Consider the following 20608-nt stretch of genomic DNA (forward strand, 5'->3'; position numbering starts at 1 on the left):
CTCCAGGAAATAAAGCCAGACTGCTCACTTGAGGGAATGATATTAAAGGCAAAACTGAAATACTTTGGCCACATAATGAGAAGACAGGACACCCTGGAGAAGATGCTGATGGTAGGGAGAGTGGAAGGGAAAAGGAAGAGGGGTCGACCAAGGGCAAGATGGATAGATGATATTCTAGAGGTGACGGACCCGTCCCTGGGGGAGCTGGGGGTGTTGATGACCGACAGAAAGCTCTGGCGTGGGCTGGTCCATGAAGTCATGAAGAGTCGGAAGCGACTGAACGAATAAACAACACAATATAAGCTAGAAAAAAATGGCTGTCTTGACAAAGCTGACAGAAACAGAAGCTAATAGTGGACCAAATGAATAGATGGGATTAAAGAGATTACCAAAATGTCCTTCGAAAAAAATATTACTGGAGACAGGTCAAGAAGGTAAGCATTTGCCCATATATTCATCAGAAGTGAACCCAACTGAAAGCACCTAACTTACAACTTTTCCTTATCAGTGTATATAGGAACAAACTTAAGAATTTGAACATAAGATTTATTCAGAATAAAACCTAAGTTAATAAAAATCAGGAGAGAGAGAAGAGGAAGACAGGCCCTTCTATACCATTATATTTCCATACCACAATTGCTCAGAAAAACAGTGTAATACCTTGAATTGGTTTATCAAGACCTCTCAAGTCCAGTGACTATTATTGCTTTTTGTTTATCCATGTGGGGATGTAATATACTGTACTTGCAAAGAAAGGATGTAAATATATCACCCTGGACTTTGAAAACTGAGGAAGGATGTTCAAGGTGATGGGCGTTCTGAACTATTTTTCCAGTCAATGAAAGAGAAAAATAGAAACTAAATGAACTTTGCAATATTACCAAGGTAGCGTTTATTATGTAAACCCAACCTAGAAGATGTGGATGATACTTTCTAAAGCAAACTGCAGATCTCAAAAAGGAATGAAATAGAAAGGTTAACAGACTTTTTTTTTTTAAAAGGACTTAATAAAAGCACAGTTGAAAACAATTTAAATGAGTAAAAAATTGGAAAACAACAGAAAAAGCATTTATGAAAACAAAAAAGAACACTTAGGAGTTGGAAAGAGGGACTGATCACAAAGAAAAGTTAAAACAAATAGCTTATAATTTAGACTGGATGTACAGAAAACTATTTTCAGAATGAGCTGAAATTGGTGAAGTTTATTAAGAATAACAAAGCAGGCTTCTTTGGATATGTTCAAAATAAAGGGGAAGGAAAAAAATTAGTATACCAGGTCTTTAGTCAAGGCAGCAAAATACTAAAAGAAAAGAAAAGACTGCTACTGAATAGCTATTTTGTCATCGTCTTCTTCAACAAGAGGGTATGTCCCATCAGGCAATTTTAAAGAACAGAATGAGGAGGTATGATTGAAGCTTGAGATTCAAAGAAACATGGTCAGGGAGTTTACCTGGAATGAATTTAAGTCTCCAGAGTCAAATGAATTGCATTCTAGATCAGGGTTTCTCAACCAGGTTTCCGTGGAACCCTAGGGTTCCGCAAGAGGTCACTAGGGGTTCCCTGGGAAATCACAATTTATTTAAAAAAGTATTTCAAGTTCAGGAAATTTCACATTAAAGAGGTAAGTTTCATTCTTTATTTTTAGTTTAAGAACACTGCTAATGCATATATACAGGCCTACACATAAAACAAATATAATAATTTTGTAACTTGTGTCCTATATTTGAGCCTGAATGTGCAGGGGTTCCCCAAGGCCTGAAAAATATTTCAAGGATTCCTCCAGGGTCAAAAGGTTGAGGAAGGCTGTTTTAGATACTGAAGAAATTTGCCTGATAATCTGATCAAGGTAATGACCAAGTAAGGAAAGGATTTCTGCAAGGGTAACAGGCTAATCAGAAGTTAACCAGCAGTGCAAACCTTCAAATGAAAAGACATGGCATAGCCTAATAATGGAGCCAGTAATAAACGTATTCAGCTCCTGGCTCAGTTAACACTGAGAACTGATAAATCTGTTTCTGTTTTCAGACTGCCATAAAAGCTGTGTGTGGAAATGCCACAACTAAGTTCTAATAAGACAGAAAGCAGATTAACAATTTATAGTTAATCAGGCAGGCACAGAATATGGATGAATGAATAAGAAATCTGGGATATAAAGATTAAATTAAAAGAGCTGTAAGACAGAAGAAATTCAATATACAAATCACAAGTAAATACTTTCACTTTACTACATTTTTTTTCCAATATTGCTCTTCAATATCAGCAAAGAGCAGAGAACAAAGTATAGCAGAACAGTAATAGAGCTCCAACATCTCTTTCCAAGGCACTTTGGAGAGGCCTTGATACATCATTCCTGTGATTAAAAGCTAGAATTATCATCATGCAACTTCCCTCCTTTCCCCTTTCTCCTGTCCTAACATTTTCCAAATATGGAAAAGTGAAAGCAAAGCAGCAACTATCTAAAATGCCCCTAAGTCTTTGGAATGGTGGGATGCTGAAGAACAAACTCAGCATTTGTGTTGGGCCTCAAGAAAACCTCCTGCTCACCTGTGAAGGGAAGAGGTAACTGTACCATGCAGTACATTCAGTTTTAATTTCCTGAGAAAAGGTTTTCTTTATCAAGGCAATTAAAAGCACAATAAAGTAAAAATAATTATCATTATATTACTCTGGTGGGCTCAATCATGACCTCAGTTAAACTCTGCTTCCCAGAAAGAATTGGGCTAGAGACCTTTTGGTGTCTTACACTGCTGCTAAATGCTATGCAAAGCACAGAGCTTTAGACTAAAGAACAAATAATTTTTAAATTCAAATATGCAGTAGAACTATGCCTTACTTGTTTGTCCAACGATCCTAAATCCTTCCCGAACATTTTGTGTATACATTGGGATTATAGGCTAAGGGGAAAAAAGAGATAAACTTTAATGTAATTAAATATTTTAAAAACTAAAAGCCTGTCAGGTCATCAGTCCCTTTTCTAGCTTATATTGTTCAAAAAGGTACATGTGGCCATTTTGAATATGTATGGTGGGAGCCAGGATCCCACGCCATTTCAAGCCACTCTTCTCACAAAAACATACAAGTTGGGGTAAGTGTTAAAGCTCTTGGACATCTCTTATTCTGATACACTGAGGGCTCTTCACAGAGCAGGTATAATAATTTCTGACTGATCTTTCTTAGCTCTAATGTACACATCTAACATTCTTATCTTTTCTAACCCAACCTGCACTTAAGATACACATAATTATCATCAATGACAGATTGTAATTTTTATGAATATTTAAGCTGCTGCCTTTCTCCCTTATAATCTTCCATCCATGTTGAAAACAAACATGAGACTAGCAACACCAACTATAATGTAGTAATGTCTGAACCGCAGATCAATCACTCATGCTAAATGTTTTCAACCAACCACTCAATAATGGAACAAGAAGATCTAGCTTATATTTTGCACTGGACAATGTTCAATATTTATAATATAATTGATTATTTCAAGTGTTCTTCTTATGTAGTATGTATCTGGTGAACTAGAATGGCTTTTTAAAATTACAAATTATAAAAAGAAACTCAACTAATATAGAATGGGCAATATTGGTCAGTTAATGAGAAATAGACACTCCTTCTAAAATGGAAGGAATAATCTTTGTCACCCAGAAAGAGCAGGGAGCCTTTTTAGGGCCAGTGGCACACAGGAATTTTGAAAACTTGCTGCAAGTACTCCCATAAAAGTTTCCTATTGCACAGTCACAAAATAGTTTCCATGGGGGTATGACAAGTCACAAAAAGTCCTATTTATCGTTTAACATAGGTATGTTTCTCAACAAAGCACTGGGGGTGGGGTGGGGTGAGACAAAAGTAACCTAGGATAATAGAGAACATCCTATGGGTTGTGGGCTGATATCTTAATAAGTTCCATTCTAATAAATAGGTCTGAAATCAGACATATAGTATTGATGAAAATACAAACAGTGTCTCAAACATCAATCTCCCGTAAAAAGCTATGGGGAGATTGGACATAGAACTGATGGGTGGGACCTGGGCTCTAATAGTTTAAGATGAAACAAAATTTACAAGACTTTGCTTAGCACAGAAACAACAGTTAACTGGCTGTTAAATACCAAATACCACAATCCCCGAAGCAGACTAATATACCTAAAAACAAAGTAATCTGAATACAAATACTACTAAAACTTTTTTACTGCAAAGAGGAGATAAACTGACAAAGATTTTTATCAGCAAGGACGGAGAATCCACTGGGCAAGTCCAAGCAGCTTTAACCTCCACAACTCCCTTTCAGGCCTGGATAGAAAACTGACCCTAAATCCCCTTCATGTTATCTGGTCAATTCTGGATTTGTATTCCTTGCACTCATATGTTCCTAGCCACTGCCTGTATTCTTAGATGAACATGTTGATTCTATGTCTGGCAATCACCTATTAATCTTGAGATACAGTACCTGAATGAATTGGGGGATGGGAAGTTTTGCCAGGCCTGGCCTAAACGAATGAGTCCATTCACTACCATCTTCTAATACAAGTAGCCCTCGGTTAACGATAGTGATTGGGACTGGAATTTCCATCGCTAAGTGATGTGGTCATAAAGTGCAATGTCATGTGACTGCTTTGCTTAGCGATGGCAATCCCAGGACTCCCCATTGCCGTCATTAAGTGAGGACTGTGGGTCGTTAAGCAAGGACCTCCTCACAATTTCCTGCTGGCTTCCAACAAGCAAAGTCAATGGGGAAACCAGCAGGACATTGCAAGTTCCAGGCGGTTTGCAAGGAGGCTGGCAGGTAAGTGATTGCTGCCGGGTGCGTGAGGGGCCAGTGCGGCATGAGCACGGAGGGGCTGGGGTGGCTGCCAAAGGGTAGGCAAAACTTACCTGAGTGACTTGCGCCCTTCTCTGCCAGCTTTCCCATTGACTTTGCTTGTCTTTTCTGCCATTCAGTGTATTAAGTATTAACTTTGCTTGTCTCAAATGGCAATCATGTGACCGTGGGACACTGCAACCACCATAAGGGCAAATTGGTTACCAAGCACCCAGATCATGATCACATGACTACAGAGGCGTTGGAATGGCCACAACTTCGAGGACCGGTTGTAAATACCACTCACTCAGCACCATCATACTTTGAACAGTCTCTGAGTGAGTGGTAGTTAACCAAGGACTACCTGTTCTTTTTTTATACAGGACTTACACTTTCTCTTCCTGCAGTCTTTTTATTTTCATTCTTGGAGGCAACGCAAGCGAAACACATCTCCTAAGCTAAACTTTGTTTCCCGGTTTGAGTGCCGGGAGACAAAGGGATCAATCATCAAGCTCACAGCCATGGTGGAGCCTTTTAAAGGACACTTAAGTTTGCTAACCTCACTTCTAATCACTTTTGGAAATTTCTTATTTAATTATCTTAAGGCTATTAGAAATCTGCAGATTGACAAGTTGAAAAGCCACCTGGTGAGTCTATCTAAATTTCTGAACAAAATAAAAAATAACCATAAGTTTAAGAACTTAAAGAATTTGAAATAAATGGCAAAAAGCAAAACAAGATTTTGAACCAAGGAAGTTATAAGTGAATTAAGGGTCCAGACAAATCTGGAATATTGGAACTTTTACTATAAGATTTTAGAACTAACTATATAACATAAATAGCTTTTCATGGGAACCAGAATTATTTTGTCTACTATGTCATAACAGAGATTAGAGACCTTATGATTTAAATTGGACACTAGAAGGAACTAAAGATTTCAGGCAAAAAGAAAAAAAAACTGCCATTTATTTATTTGTTTGTTTGTTTGATTGATTGATTTCTATAGCTGCCCATCTCAGCGAGTGACTCTGGGTGGCTTACAACAATACAACTATAAAACAATTAAAACAATTACAATTAAAACAGTTAAAATATAAAATAAATACAGAATAAATATACATGGCTGCCAAGCGAGCAATGCATGAATGTTAATACAGTCAAGAGATGGGACCATCCACACGTTTGAGGGCCCGGGCCCAGGCACAAAGCCAGGTCTTCACGGCCTTACAAAAGGCCAGCAGGGTCAGGGATATCCTAATTTCTGGAGGGAGGATGTTCCAGAGGGCAGACACTACGGAAGAGAAGGCACGCCTTCTAGTTCCCACCAACCGACACTCCCTGGCTAACGGGACCCACAGCATACCCAACCTACTAGATCGAATTGGACAGGCAGAAACAACTGAGAGAAGGTGGTCCCTTAAGTAACCCAGTCCCAAGCCATGAAGGGCTTTAAAGGTGACAACCAGCACCTTGAATTGCACCCAGAAGCATACCGGCAACCAATGCAGCTCCCATAGCAGTGGTGTTACATGTATCGAGTACCTGACACCATTTACTACCCGTGCAGCTGCATTCTGCACCAGTTGAAGCTTCCGAATGCTCTTCAAGGGCAGCCCCATGTAGAGTGCATTACAGTAGTCCAGACGGGAGGTCACGAGGGCATGAGTGACTGTGAGTAAAGCCTCTCGGTCTAGGAATGGGCAGAGCTGGCACACAAACCGAAGGTGTACAGAGGCCCTCCTAGCCACGGCTGCCACCTGCTCTTCGAGCAGGAGCCGTGAGTCTATAGGGACCCCTAGATTGCGCACTGGGTCTGTCTGGGGCAGTGCAACCCCATCCAAGACCAGAGCTGGAAAAATCTTAGCACGAGGAGGCCCACAAACCCAAAGCCACTCAGTCTTGCTTGGGTTGAGTCAAAGCCTATTGCACCCCATCCAGGCCCTCACAGCCTCCAGGCACTGGGTCAGGATATCCACGGCATCACTCAGGCAGTCTGGGGTAGAGATATCAAGCTGAGTATCATCAGCATATTGATGGTATCTTACCCCAAACCGTCGGATCACCTCCCCCAACGGTCTCATGTAGACGTTAAATAGGAGAGGAGAGAGAACCGAGCCCTGAGGCACCCCACAGAGTAGGGGATGTGGGCTGGACCTTTCCCCCCCCATCAACACCAACTGGAACTGGCCCCAGAGGAAGGAGGAGAACCAGCACAACACTGCCGCCCACCCCAACTCCCGAAGCCAGTCCAGAAGGATACCATGATCGATGGTATTGAATGCGGCTGAAAGGTCAAGAAGAGCAAGGATAGTTGCACTGCCCCCATCCCGCTCCTGCCAGAGGTCATCTAAGAGTGCTATCAATGCTGTCTCAGTCCCGTAACCCAGCCTGAACCCTGACTTAAAAGGATCCAGATAATCCGCTTCATCCAGGGTCCTCTGCAGCTGCCACGCGAACACTCTCTCCACAACCTTCCCCAAAAAGGGGAAGTTGGAGACTAAACGAAAACTGTCCAAGCTGGTTGGGTCGAGCGATGGCCACTTGAGGAGAGGACACACCACCGCCTCCTTAAGAGCCGGCGGGAGCACACCCTCTCTCAAAGAGAAATTAACCACCACCCAGACCCAATCACGTGCCTCCACTCGGGCAGCCTTAACAAACCAGGAAGGGCACGGATCTAATACAGAAGTGGCCGAACTAGTAGCTGCAAGGGCCCTGTCCACCTCTTCAGGTGCAACTGGATCAAACTAGCTAACCATGCCAGACTTGATGTCCTAACACCCAGGAAACACACGGAGGAACTGGTCTCTAATATTTATTACTAGTGCTTAACAGGAATCCTAACAAACTGAAGAAGCGTGGGAAAAACCCAGACATATAACCCCCAAGGGTTAAGGCGGTCCCGATCTGTGTCTCTTTGAATGGCTGAACAATTCCTCAGTGCTATGCATGCGCTTGACAGTCTGGATGGGAGCCCCCTGCTCGCCATCCTTACTCATGACACTTTGCCCCCATATCCTCCACTGGCCCTGCCTTAAAGCTGGTGTCCAACGTAGAGCGAATGCAACTTTATCCGCTAGATGCACAGCATATTCCTCACAGCGACCCTGCAGGTAAGGCTCGGTATTACTCCCTCCAAGGAGGGACCGAGTCACCCGAGATAGGGCCACCGGACGGCTATCTGCAGATGCAATAAGAGCGGAGAAATAACCACATTTTGCTGCCCTTACTGCCACGAGGTAGGCTCTAATAGTGGCTCTAGCTTGCGTTCGGTCGTCTTCGCTCCCCATCTTCCACCAGCAGCGCTCCAGGCATCTCTTAGCCCTCTTAAGCCTCCTCAGCTCCTCCATAAACCATAGAGAGGCCGCTCAGGCGCGATCCAATCCAAGGCCCTGGCCACTCCCTCATTCCATGCAGCCACCAAGGCCTCAGTCAGACCGTGCAGCAGACTTCCTGGAACAACCCCGAGCTTCCTCTGAAACCCAATTGGGTCCATCAGTCATCTGGGGGGGCCGATCTAGTAGGCCCAGCCTCCCTGCGGAGGGGGGTGGCGCCAGAGAACTGGAGGCTCACCAGGCAGTGATCTGACCATGACAGGGGAGAAACCAAGATCTCCCCCAATTTCAGAGCACTCTGCCACTGCTCCGACAGAAAAACCAGGTCAGGCGAATGACCACCGTTATGCGGGACAGGCCCATGGCTGTCATGGTAGTTATGAATTCCTGAGCTACCTCCAACCCCGTCCCCAAGGAAGGCAGGTTAAAATCCCCCAAGACCATAAGCCTGGGGAACTTCACCGCCAACACAGCTATAGAGTCAAGGAGCTCAGGCAGGGAGGTTGCTATGCAGCAGGGAGGCTGGTACAATAGCAACAGTCTCAGCTGATCCCTAGAGCCCAACTTAACAAACAGGGTCTCACACCCGGCAATCTGAGGAGCAGCGCCCCTGGATGCCTCCCAAGTGTCTCGGATGACCAATGCCACCCCACCACCCCTACCCTGGAGTCTTGGCTGGTGCCACCCCTGGTAACCAGCTGGGCACATTTCAGAAAGGGGGACTCCCCCTTCCTCTCCCAGCCAGGTCTCCATAATACAAGCCAGGTCAGCTTTCTCATCCACTATCAAATCATGGATGAGGGTGGCCTTATTACAAACTGACCTGGCATTCAGCAGCAGCAGCCAACAGCCCAGGGCCTTGAAAGTCTGCCAACCAGGACCTGGGAGTGAGTTTGAGGGGCTGGGACGTGCCACAGGAACAATATACCTGTGCCCCCTTCCACGTACAAATCTTGCCCTCGTCTCCCGCCATTTCTCCCTCTACCCGTCACTACTGGGATATGATAGCCTGCCCTCATCCCTTCAGAACCCTTCCCCCTCCCATGTCTATCAAAATCCATGCCCAGACCTGCACCCTCCACCTCACAACAAAAAAACCTGCCTTTTGTTCTGATTCAGACTGAGATTTACAAAATGACACAAAACATTATTAACATTTGAAATATTAAAGGAAATTTGAATGAACTAAAGATTAAGATTTTCAGAGGTAAAGAATATAAAGTTAGTTTATTTGATCAAGGTTAAAATATCATGTTTTTATGCAATTCTGGCAACCCTTTATTGACTTTTTGCTGACACCAGGGTTGAAAATTGATGTCTTATTGATTTGCTTATAGATTAAGGATGGGTTATGGGAAGAAGAAATATATGTTTGTAATCTTATAGGGGGTGAAAAGCAACCAAACTTGTTTATACTTGTGATGAAGATTAGAAGTCACTTCTTTATGTATTTCTTTTTTCTTTTTCTTTCTTTGTACTTTTTACTCTTTTTACTTTCCTTTCTCTTTCTGAGTTTAGTTTGTATTAGTTTTTATTACTGTAATTAAAATCTTTAATGAAGATTATATATATAAAAAAAGGAAACAGAAGAAATCAAACTGGGTATCAGAACAAACAGCAGAAATGGCCAAGAAGAGGAGAGAAGCCAGTCCTCATTTAGCAACTGCCTCGTACAGCGGCTGTTCGCAGTTACAATGGTGATGAACAAGTAACTTTGCAATTGATCCTCGCATTTATGACCTTTGCAAGTCTGTAAAGCAAAGGAAAACTGAAGGAAGATCATAAGCACAGTCACAGTTTCAGTTAGCGACCACTAAGTGTCTGTGTATATGTATGTGTGCATATACAGTATATATATAAAGAATGTATGATTAAATGGGCTAAGAATTATAACATAACATAATATTATGTTGGAGCAATGGGAGAACATGTGGAACAAAGGTTTGAAATTTACTTTGAATTAAAACTTAAAAGAGAATTTTTATAAAATGATGTATTGTTGGTGTTTAACTCTGGATATATTGTCAAGAATGTATAATGAAGTAACAAATGTTTGTTGGAAATGTTCTCTTGGTGAAGGAACTTTTTATCATCTTTGGTGGACTTGTGAGAAGGCCAAAAAATTTTGGGATCAAATATGTGTTAATATGTGTTCAAAATTCCTTAAAGTGGGCTTAAAAGAACAACCAGAACTGTTTCATTTGGGATTGATGGAGCAGCAGCTCAAGAAACAACATGGGACTTTGCTTTTATACATGATTACAGCAGCAAGACTTTTAGATGCACAAAGACGGAAAGAACCACAAATTCCTACAGTGGAGGAATGGATGATTAAATGGATGGAACTGGCCCAAATGGCAAAGTTAACAGCATTGATAAGAGAAAATACCATTTGTTGCTATTTGGCAACCACTTTTAGGCTATTTACTTGCGTCAGAACAAAATGAAGTTTCAATTTTGGGTTTTAATGATTAAATGGTTTGATAGAAATAATGTTACTAAGGTTTAACTAATGGTACGAAATTGTATTTGTAAATGCATTCATATCTGTATTGTAGAAGGTCGGAAGTCAGTTTCTGTTTCTGTTTTCTGTCTGTTTTGTACTTTTACAGTTTTTCTTTTTTCTTTAGTCCCGTACTCTATCTTTTATATATTCTATCTTTTGTATTTTAACTATACTCTGAAAATTAATAAAGTTCTTTAAAAAAAAAAAAGGAAGGACCTACTATCCATGAATGGGCACAATTAATGTACAACATGAATTTATGTGAAGGTCTTCCTACAACTGCATGTGCTCTTTGTACAATAGCTGAGAGTCCAAGATGACCCCCAAATTATGTACCAGTTCTGTCTGGGGAGAGTGCAACTACAGGTAGAAAATCCCCAGATCCCTAAGGTTCTTCTACCCATAGCAACTCAGTCTTGCTAAGGTTGAGGTAAAGTCTGTTCCTTCCTATCCAAACCCTTACAGCCTCAAGGCACTGGGATAAAACCCTGACAGTATCATTCAGTCTGCCAGGGATCAAATTATATACAGTAGCTGAATATCATCAGCACACTGAAAATATTTGACTCTTGCCAATGAGTGACTTTACTCAGTGATTTCATGTGCATGTTAAAAAAGAAGGGGTGAGAGTGCTGAGCCCTGAGGCACTCCCCAAGTCAGGAGTTTTGGACTCAATCTCTCTCTGCCACCAACCAGAACTAATCATGGAGAGAGGAGGATAATCACAGCAACATTTTGCCCCCCCACTCCCAATCTCCATAGTAAGTCTGGGATATCATGATCAATGGTACTGAAGATTCCTGAGAGATCAAGGAGAACCAAGAACTTTAAATAATTGATATTGATAAAGAATTCATGATTTTCTTGTGGAAGATATGAAAGAACCATTAAGGAGGGCCATGGACCAGCGAATACACAGTTCAGAGATAGAAGGAAGTTTGAGAAAAAGACTCAAAATAACCCCACCTTGGTTTCATTTACTATAAGATAGGACAGGTAGAACCTTTAACAGGCTTTCAAGATTCAGTTAATATAGTCTACAACAGTAAAGTAGCACTCCTAGAATTCCTGTAGTGTCAGTTTCTTGATCTGACTTACCTCAAAAGGCTGACATCTGGCTACAACAGAGGTCATCAACAAGTGCAATCAAAGTCATCTTATTTTTATGCCCAATCTGCAACCCAAAGGATCCAGATAACTTGCTTCCTCCATGGTCTTTTCATGCTGCAGCCCAACCATTTTTTCAACAACCTTCCCCAGAAAAGGGAGATTGGAAGCTGGGTTAAAGTTATTCAGGAATGTTGTCCAGTGATGGCTTCTTGGAGAGGGGGGGGGGGTGTACTACCACCTCCTTCAAGGCAGGATAGCCACCTTCTCCCTCAGAGAGGGCATTACTACTGTATGAACCCAACCATGTCACCTCCTGGGAGGCCTTCACCTAACTAACAGGTGGCTGGGTTAACATGCACCTATCACTAGTCTATGAATCCCTATTTTCATTTGACTTTGACAACATTTGACAACATTGCTATTTGACAACAATTAATACTTTCTGACATATGCTTTGGCCTTAGTTAAATCTGTATTTTCACTTCCCTGTGTAGTCATTACCCCCACTACGTAAGATTAGACCACTTTCAGTTACAGGGATCTATTACATCCCTCCTTTTTGCTTAGGTTCACAAATATAAATGTATTTATTTTTCTTTCTTTCATTTTATTTTTAAATTCATGCTCTTTCATTTACTCCTCTTTCATTCCACGTCACAATCTGCTATGTGCTATAGTCATCACCAGATAGGCTGATAGATACTGACCTCCACTTCCCATCCGATTTTGGTCAGTTGAGAAGTTTACATAATGCTTTTAAATAGAGATGTACAGATTTTAGTAATGCTTGTGGCAAATGCAGCATTCACTACTAATGGTAAAGTCAGTCAGTCAGCCAGTCATTTTGGCCAGCATGCCACAAGTGGAACTTAAGTCCCACTTTATTGCAAGCACACTGGGCTCTTTGCTCTAACAAGCAAAGTGGTCCTTGCAGCATACTGATAGAGTCTGTATACTTTTATACAGACTTTTACTGTGTAAAAATGAACTGAACTCTAAATAGTTGAATGAGATTAGAATGTCTTCCTCTCCTACACTTGATTATTAAATAATATAAATACTGGGTCTGAGGGGGTAGATGAAAAAAAAGATCAGTGAACAGAAAAGATGTGAAATGCTTGGAATCTAAGAGAAAAGGACCAGTTTTTTTTAGTCTTCATTTCTCTTCAAGTTCTCTATTTCTACTTGTATTGAACTTGCACAATTAATTTCATTATCCATTCTAATTTGGCCCTTAATTTTTAGAAAATCCCTCCCATACTGGATACCTGCTTCAATCATCATTATATATAAACAAAATGCCAAATATGTAACTTATTTTATAATAAATCTTTGGAATAGGTCAGTACTCCCCATATTACAACTGAAGATCTATTCAGAGGGTCAAAAATATAAAAATTATAGTTTTTTGTAAAATGATAGAATGTTAAGAAAGTATTTGAGAGTGGTTGTGCCTAGAGAGAAGATCATCAATGATTATTCCACTAATCTTAAAGTATTTATATCATTAAGAAAATGGAAGAACAACGAATATTCTGCCATAGCACTAAAGTCACAGAACCTAAGATATAAGCAAGAGGGGAGAAATGGTCCTAGGTTAAGTGAAGGAAAAGAGTTCTGCTTATGTAACCATGAAGAATTAAGAACTATTCCCTTTTGTTCCAAACTTTGGAAAGATAAAACAGGAAGTTTTTCCTGAGACAAAGCTACCACTATTTATCTATTTAACTCTCAAGCAGCAGACACAGTAAATACACATTGGCAGATATTATCCACAAGGAAACCTATACCAATATTTCCCTACAAAACTAAGTTTTCCAGTTGTTTAGCATCATGTTTTATATAGAAATCAAATAAATCAATAAATATCTTGTTTGATAAAACATTTTGCTGCTTAATATTTAATCATGATATGGATATACTTACCACTTTAGTATCTATAGCTAACTGAGCGAAACCTTTACGCTTATGCCATACAAGCTTGTATGATTTATCACTAAAGAGTGCTTCTCTCATTCCTCCCGGCGAAATTCCGAGTAGCTTGCCCTTCTTTAGAATATTTAAACACACTTCCTTTTTATTTTGTATAATACCTGACACACCAGTTAATGCTTTAATACCTGAAAGAAAGAAAGTACAAGGTTACACAATAAAAGTGCTGCTTGTAAACATCTATGAAGTTATATTAATGCTTTACCTTAAAGTAACAGAGGCAATCAAAGCAGAATTTAAAAGTGTGTGGGATGATTTGGGGAGAAAGATACCATCTCCTATGTATAGGTGGTCACAAACTGATAATAAATAAAGGGGAAGGACACTTTCAGTCTTCATTTATATTAATTTTCAATTTCACCTGAAGGTTAAAATGCCGGATATATGAAAATTTAGCATACTTTCAATTAATTTTCTATTTTAAAAGTTGCAGAACCTATTATAAAGCAATACTTTGAAATCATTTTAATAAAGGTAGGTCAATATGGAAATGCTTTACCTATTTGGCCAAATAAAAGCATTTTCAAAATTTATATGGAAGGTTAAGACATTGAAAATTAATCTGTAGTACAAACATCATGACCATCTGAATTTTTGAAAAACAGATTAAGAAACGGACAACGGCACAGCATAATTTTATATGACTTAGTTAACCCTCTTGCCTAGTGAGAACTTGAAACTTGCAGGGAATTGTGTAATTTTTAAATGAGCCTAATAATAATTTATTACAGATTATAAAATAGCAGTTCAACTCTATGCCAGAGTAAGATGAGATGCACTGAGTTTATACCACCTAATTCATAATTATGAACAACTTTGTTTCTTGTTTGTGGAAAGGAATAAGAATTATTAAACTGTTCTGGTATTTTCTGGTGGAAAAGATCACAGATCAGAGCCAGGCCAGCGCAGGATAGCAGTTAGGGTGTTGGTTAGGACCAGGCGGCCCACTCTCTGCCACAGAAGCTCACTGGGTGACTTTGGGGTTCCTAGGCTTGTTATTATGTGAAATTTTGGCAGAGCGCACAATGAATGGGAATCTGTGGGGGGGGGTGGGATTTTGAAAGGTTCATGACAATGGCACCCCACAAAGGTCATAACTTACATACTTGCACCAGATGTTTGGCCACAAGTTTGTAATGGCAGCTAATGATGGCATTTGTGTGAGGACATCACCTTGGACACATTATTTTGGAGTCGCTGCAAAATAATGAGGGCAGATGCTACTGGTGATATGCATGCTGCCTTGAGCTCATGCAGAAAAAGAGGGATATAAATCTTACAAAATAATTAAAAATAATTTTACTATTTAGATAAGAAATTATGTCACATTTTATAGATAAGTGATTTAAGTGATTTTTTTTCCTTCATGCAGATCTGTGAAGAACATTACTAGGTTTATTTACTAAAAGTATGTTTTACTGAGTTCAATCTAATTTACCTCCAGAAAATGTATATAGTTTTGCAGTCTGTGCCTCAAATATTTAAGGCTAAGCATTAAAATTGTCATTAATCCATCACAACTGGAAGCTGAACCAACATCTGGAATTACTAAAAATTGAACAAAGTAACAACTAATGAGATAACATTTCAGTGTATAGTAATGATATGAGGCAGGTGAATCATGCCAAAGATTAATTTATTTCGTGAACTGTATCATGCAATGTGTAGTAAGTTCCTGAAAGCCTGCAAAGAGAATATACAATTTCATTTTTGCTGCCTAGCAATTTAAGGAATACCAACTTTGATTTATGAGGCAGAACAGTCACCAAGACAAGTATTCATTTATAACTAGGGATATGCAAAACAGGACAGCTGGCTTTGAGTAGTTTGTATTTCAACTGCACCATATGTGTTTGGTAGTTGTTCCAGGCAGATGTGAGGAATTGGGGGGGGGGGAGGTAGGAAAGGACCAAAGTGCCAGCAGTGGATAAGGAAAGGAAGGTAAAGAGGTTAGGAGGCACTGAGAAAATGAGGAAGAAAGTGGGTCAGTTGGATATGCCTCACTGGGACCCTGGTGGTGGCTGAGGAGGGGAATAATAGAAAGTGCTAGAAAGAATAAGGAGGCTGGTAGAATGTACTGTTCTTAAATACTGGTAGAGGCAGATCTGAGGGGAGGCAGGGGAGGGAAGAGTCAGGTGGCGTACAAGTTCAATAAATCATCATCATAATCATCTGTGCTGGGAGCTCCTGAAGGGAAGCAGGGAAAGGAGAAATGCACACCATAAAAACACTCCAGGGTTTATTCCAGGTTTTCTCTCTGCTAGAACCCCGGCTCATCCACAGTGGTTCTGCCAAACTTCCAGAGCTGCAGTGTGTTTGTCTGGGGTTTGTTTTGTGCACACTCCTACTAATGACCCTCTTCTCTATTACTCCATTTTCTGAGAACTGACTAGACTTGGCTTATGTCAGACTTATGCCAGAGGCCTATATGGAATTGCCAGTTGGACGATAAAGATAAGAATATGATTTAACAGAAGGAAATGCTTTTCCCTGTTCTTTTGTTTGGTTTAATACTTTAACATGTTTCTAAATCACTAACCCTAGCTAACAATTTCTAGCAAATGTTAAATGTTTTCCAAAATGAGTGTTGAGAACTTTTGAGAGCTGCTGGCTACCCACACAGAAAACCGATCATATAAAAAGCTATACTTCAAACTTCCTAAAGTTTGGAAGAACAAATGGAATGAAATATTTTACCATCACACATACTAATATAACTTATAAACATCACCTGGAAATGTGAAAAGATAATCATCTGCTATTGAGTAACAACACCTGCGCTTCAGAATAAAAAATCTAGCCAAAAAGTATACGTAGTCCATAGGAACTGCTCCATGGTAATAAATAATTAGGCCTGGCCCATCTGGTATGTTTTCTGTGCCATGTAGCTCATAACCTGTTTGAAATGCAAAGTATAAATCAACTGTTATTCCATATTATGCTATGTAAATCAGTTATGCAGTAATTGTGCTATCATGCATGATTCTTACATGAATGTTTTTACTGAAAAATATATTTTAAATATATTTAATTAACTAATAAGTAGCCACAATCAGACAACTGCCTGAAATTCCCATGTACTGAAAGTTGCTATCTATAGTAGTTTGGATTAAGAGTCTGTTTCCTGTGGAATTAAGGACTCCTTTCATTCATGGAGTCATAGCAAGTCACCTAGCTGACCCTGACTGATCAAGGCAGGGTCAGACCTAGTCAGTACTTGAATAGAGAACCATCAGGAGATTTCAGAGCCGTAGGCTGCCCCAGAAAAATTAAGCAAACAAAACACTGCCTTTGAAGACAGTAATACAACTTCTGTATTGTTGCCAAGAAAACTGCATGCACATGCCTAGTATAATTACAAGAAGTTGAACTTAACTTGAGGGAATTTTGTCTTTTTAACCATTCAGAAAAAGCTTTCCAAAAATCTGTCACTGAAACATTCCAGTGACTGAGCAAGCAAGGAGGCAATTTTCTTTAACTACCCGGTGCCAGTCTTTTTGGCCTCCCAGCATTTGGATCCACTCCCCCGCCCCCTCAAGGAATGTGGTACAGAGCGCTATAGATTTTACAGGAAGGGAAGAACCAGCAAATGTGACCTCCTCACTTCCTTAAGCAGAGCACCCAGAGAAGAATTCTGCTTACGGAATGCTTTCATTGGTGGAGAAAACAGTGGATTCCTGTGGTAGAGATGAACAGTTTGAGGAATGCTTGGCAGCAGGGAAAAGGCTATGCCATGGTGCACAAACTTTGAGCACCTGCAGATAACAAGCCTGTCACTCAAGTCTTCTGATTCCAGTTAAAACTCAGCTGGTACTGATAAGGATGCTCCAATTTTTATTTGTACAGACAGCTCAAGATACTATTGGAGCAGATGTATTTACAAAGCTGTAGCACTTAACAGAGAACTGAACCAACAGGTGGTGAGCCCCTGCTCCACCTGGCCAAAAGCAGAGCCCTGAAAATAATCAGCCATTCAGCGTTGGTTGGCCAGTCACAAAAGTATCTTCCTAATCCTTCTGCCTTGCACCGTTTTTGTCTTTCTGGGAGTGACAAGTCTCACCTTCCAAGCATCTTATGATTCAGTGAAGGCTGTATTGCCTGTGGGCTCCTGTCCCAAATCATATTAATCCAACCAAACTAGGTTGGAAGAAGCTGGGAGGCAGGGCAAGACCCTCCAATGATCTCCCCGCCCCACTGCAACAAAATGCTTCAGCAACACCAATTGCTTGAAAATGAGATTCCTCAAATAGCAAAAAGCCAGAACTAATTACAATGGCAGGCAAATGGTAACAATGGTAGACGACTGACAGGAGACTTAACTCCCTCTTGATCTGACAGCAGACTCAGCACCCAGCAGCATTCACCATGAGCCCTGCAACCTCCAGGAACTGAAATTTGACATTCATCTGAAGGATCAGTAATTATTTGCCCAAACCTGTACTGCAGCTAACAGCAAAATCCAAGGAACCATGTAACCAATCCCCAGAGACACACTTCTCTTTTTCTGAAGTCCTATCTTACTCACCACAAGGCAAACAGATAATTTGTTTACATTCACTGAAGCAAAGGCACATAAAGGAAAGTGAGGCAAATATTCCAAGAAATAAGTAAAATGTGTTAAATACAAACATATATGAAATATTTGGGAGAGCACTCTGGACGTTGGTCAATGTTCCTATTTTTTTTAAGTCCTCCAATTGCCAATATGCTTTTGTGTAATGCATATTGGCAGTTGGAGGACTTAAAAAACTAACAATACTTTAAAAACAAACACTGTTTTAATTGTTGGTTTTATGCCACCCAGAGTCACGTTCCGTGAGATGGGGGGGGGGCATAAAAATTATTAAATAAATAAATAATCTGTGGAACACTTTGACACAAAGTACTGTGAGTTAAAACATCCCCTACCTCAGTAAGTACAGCTCTACTGATATAATCCAACAAATATAGACCATTCTGTAACAGAGTCTAAGTTTCTCGCTCATACACGCTTGCTTACCATGCCAAAATCTTGCAAATCCATCCCATATCGTTGATATAATTAGCCGCACAGGGTCCCATATGTTACTGCAATAATTTCCACTCAGTTTGTGAGTCCTTTGATACAGTAGGAGGAATAAAGCAGAAATATACAAAAATAATACAATGCTCAGAGGAATGGCAAATAATACAATAATAAGCAACAGTACTGAGTATGCAACCATATATGGAAGATGGTTAAGAAGCCATTCTTCCAAAAGATATACAAGGCATGAAGAGGAGATCATAGCTGACTATCAAGGTAAGCAGCATTTATTCACATTCTTTCCACAGCACTACTGTGTCTTCATCCCAGAAAAAAATTCAAGTGCCCTGCCAGAGACATCACAGAGTTCTAAATATGCTAGCTGTGCAACAGACAAGATTATCCTAATAAAACACACCCAAATCTAAACCAACCAATCCAAATTATATGTCCAGTTAATTATTGGGGAAGGGAACATTCCTAATATGTGCAGGATATTGTGAACCAGACAATGGAAAACAATTTGGTAGGAGATAAGAGAAGTCAGCTTGCATAATACATATGTAAAATGTGTATTTGGCTGTGTCCTAAAGCAGGGTAAAATGTTTACATCAAGAGAAACACAATGATTTAAACTGAATTGGTACCAATAATAATTATATCGCATTGTTTTATAAAATGTTTACAATATTAATGATTTTTTTTTCAGATAATGTATATATTTGGGTATAAACCCATCCACAATAAGCTGATCCTTGAATTTTTAACCAAAATACCTTGAAAAATGTGCCACCCACAGATAAGCCAACCTGCATTTTTCATGGTATTTTGGTTAAAAATTCAAGGGTTTGCTTATATGCAGATCGGCTTAAACATGATTATATACAGGAAATATGGGTACTTTAAAAAAAGTATCACCATATACACTCGTGGATTAGCCCATCCACAGATAAGTCGAATCTGATTTTGGGGGTGTATTTTGGCACCTAAAATTCTCATCTTATCCACAAGTATATACGGTAACACGACTTTTATTAGGTATTTATGCATCATAATCATTACTTAGAGCAAGATGTAGTCACAGAGGCAGCAAACCCCACTGTTCTTTTCTGCTTTGTTTGCAATTATTCTTTTTTGTGTTTGTATCTCTGTTCTAGTTTCTCAGTCTTGTTTGGCTCATTAGCATTTCAGCACAGAACAACAATCTAATCCTCTATCTCTAACATCTGTCAAGAATCAAGGTGAAAGCCCCCACCAAGTGTTTTTCAGTAGCTATACAGAGCTGTTTCATTAAGATTAAAAAAAAATTGTGAAAAACATGTCATTAATAACCATGTCTATTAATAATTAATAGAAATTACAACTTCTAGTTATAACTGTTTACTTTTAAATTAAAAAGTTGTACTTTACTGTTTTTTTTAAATATTCAAAAAAATATATTTACCACATTCTAAAGTACATGTTCACAAAGATACTGAAAGCCTAAATCTTACCTCCAAATTTATTTTAAACATGAAGCAGGGAAGCCCTCTATATTGCTCATCAATAAGTTACAAATTTCATGAGTCTTATGCTCAGGCAAGTCTAGAATTACAAGTGTAATCAAAAGAATATTTATTTGTTCAATGAAGCTTATACCCAGGCTTGACTAATCAAAAGCAAAAGTAACTTACTCTTCGTGCATTCTTCACTACACATTTTTAATGGAAGATGAAGGTATCAAATATGACACTGATACATACTTTGATTAGATAACTAAATATTTGCTTAAAAGGACATTTTAGGTCAAAGTGACTGACATTTGCCTCTTAAAGTCTTTGTGATCTCTGTGGAATTAATCTCTAAAAGAAGAGCTT

At 39.7% G+C, this 20608-nt stretch overlaps 1 protein-coding gene across 2 annotated transcripts in view; it reads right to left on the reverse strand.

Annotated features, from left to right (window-relative positions):
* LOC134494236 (DGAT1/2-independent enzyme synthesizing storage lipids-like) overlaps positions 1–20336 on the reverse strand; it is a 30543-nt gene extending 10207 nt beyond the window's left edge. The window contains exons 1-5 of one of the 2 annotated variants that reach the window (XM_063299292.1): positions 20246–20336; positions 18747–18844; positions 16479–16643; positions 13682–13875; positions 2834–2894 (exon numbers count right to left, since the gene is read on the reverse strand). In XM_063299292.1, coding sequence (XP_063155362.1) covers positions 2834–2894; positions 13682–13875; positions 16479–16569 — 346 coding nt within the window. In that variant the 5' untranslated portion in view covers positions 16570–16643; positions 18747–18844; positions 20246–20336. Of the gene's footprint in view, positions 1–2833; positions 2895–11743; positions 11810–13681; positions 13876–16478; positions 16644–18746; positions 18845–20245 lie in introns of those variants that run through there. The other variant, XM_063299294.1, reaches the window with a different exon arrangement.
* Positions 20337–20608: the final 272 nt, after the last annotated feature.

This window comes from Candoia aspera, chromosome 3 (assembly GCF_035149785.1).
Source record: "Candoia aspera isolate rCanAsp1 chromosome 3, rCanAsp1.hap2, whole genome shotgun sequence".
Lineage (NCBI taxonomy): Eukaryota > Metazoa > Chordata > Lepidosauria > Squamata > Boidae > Candoia > Candoia aspera.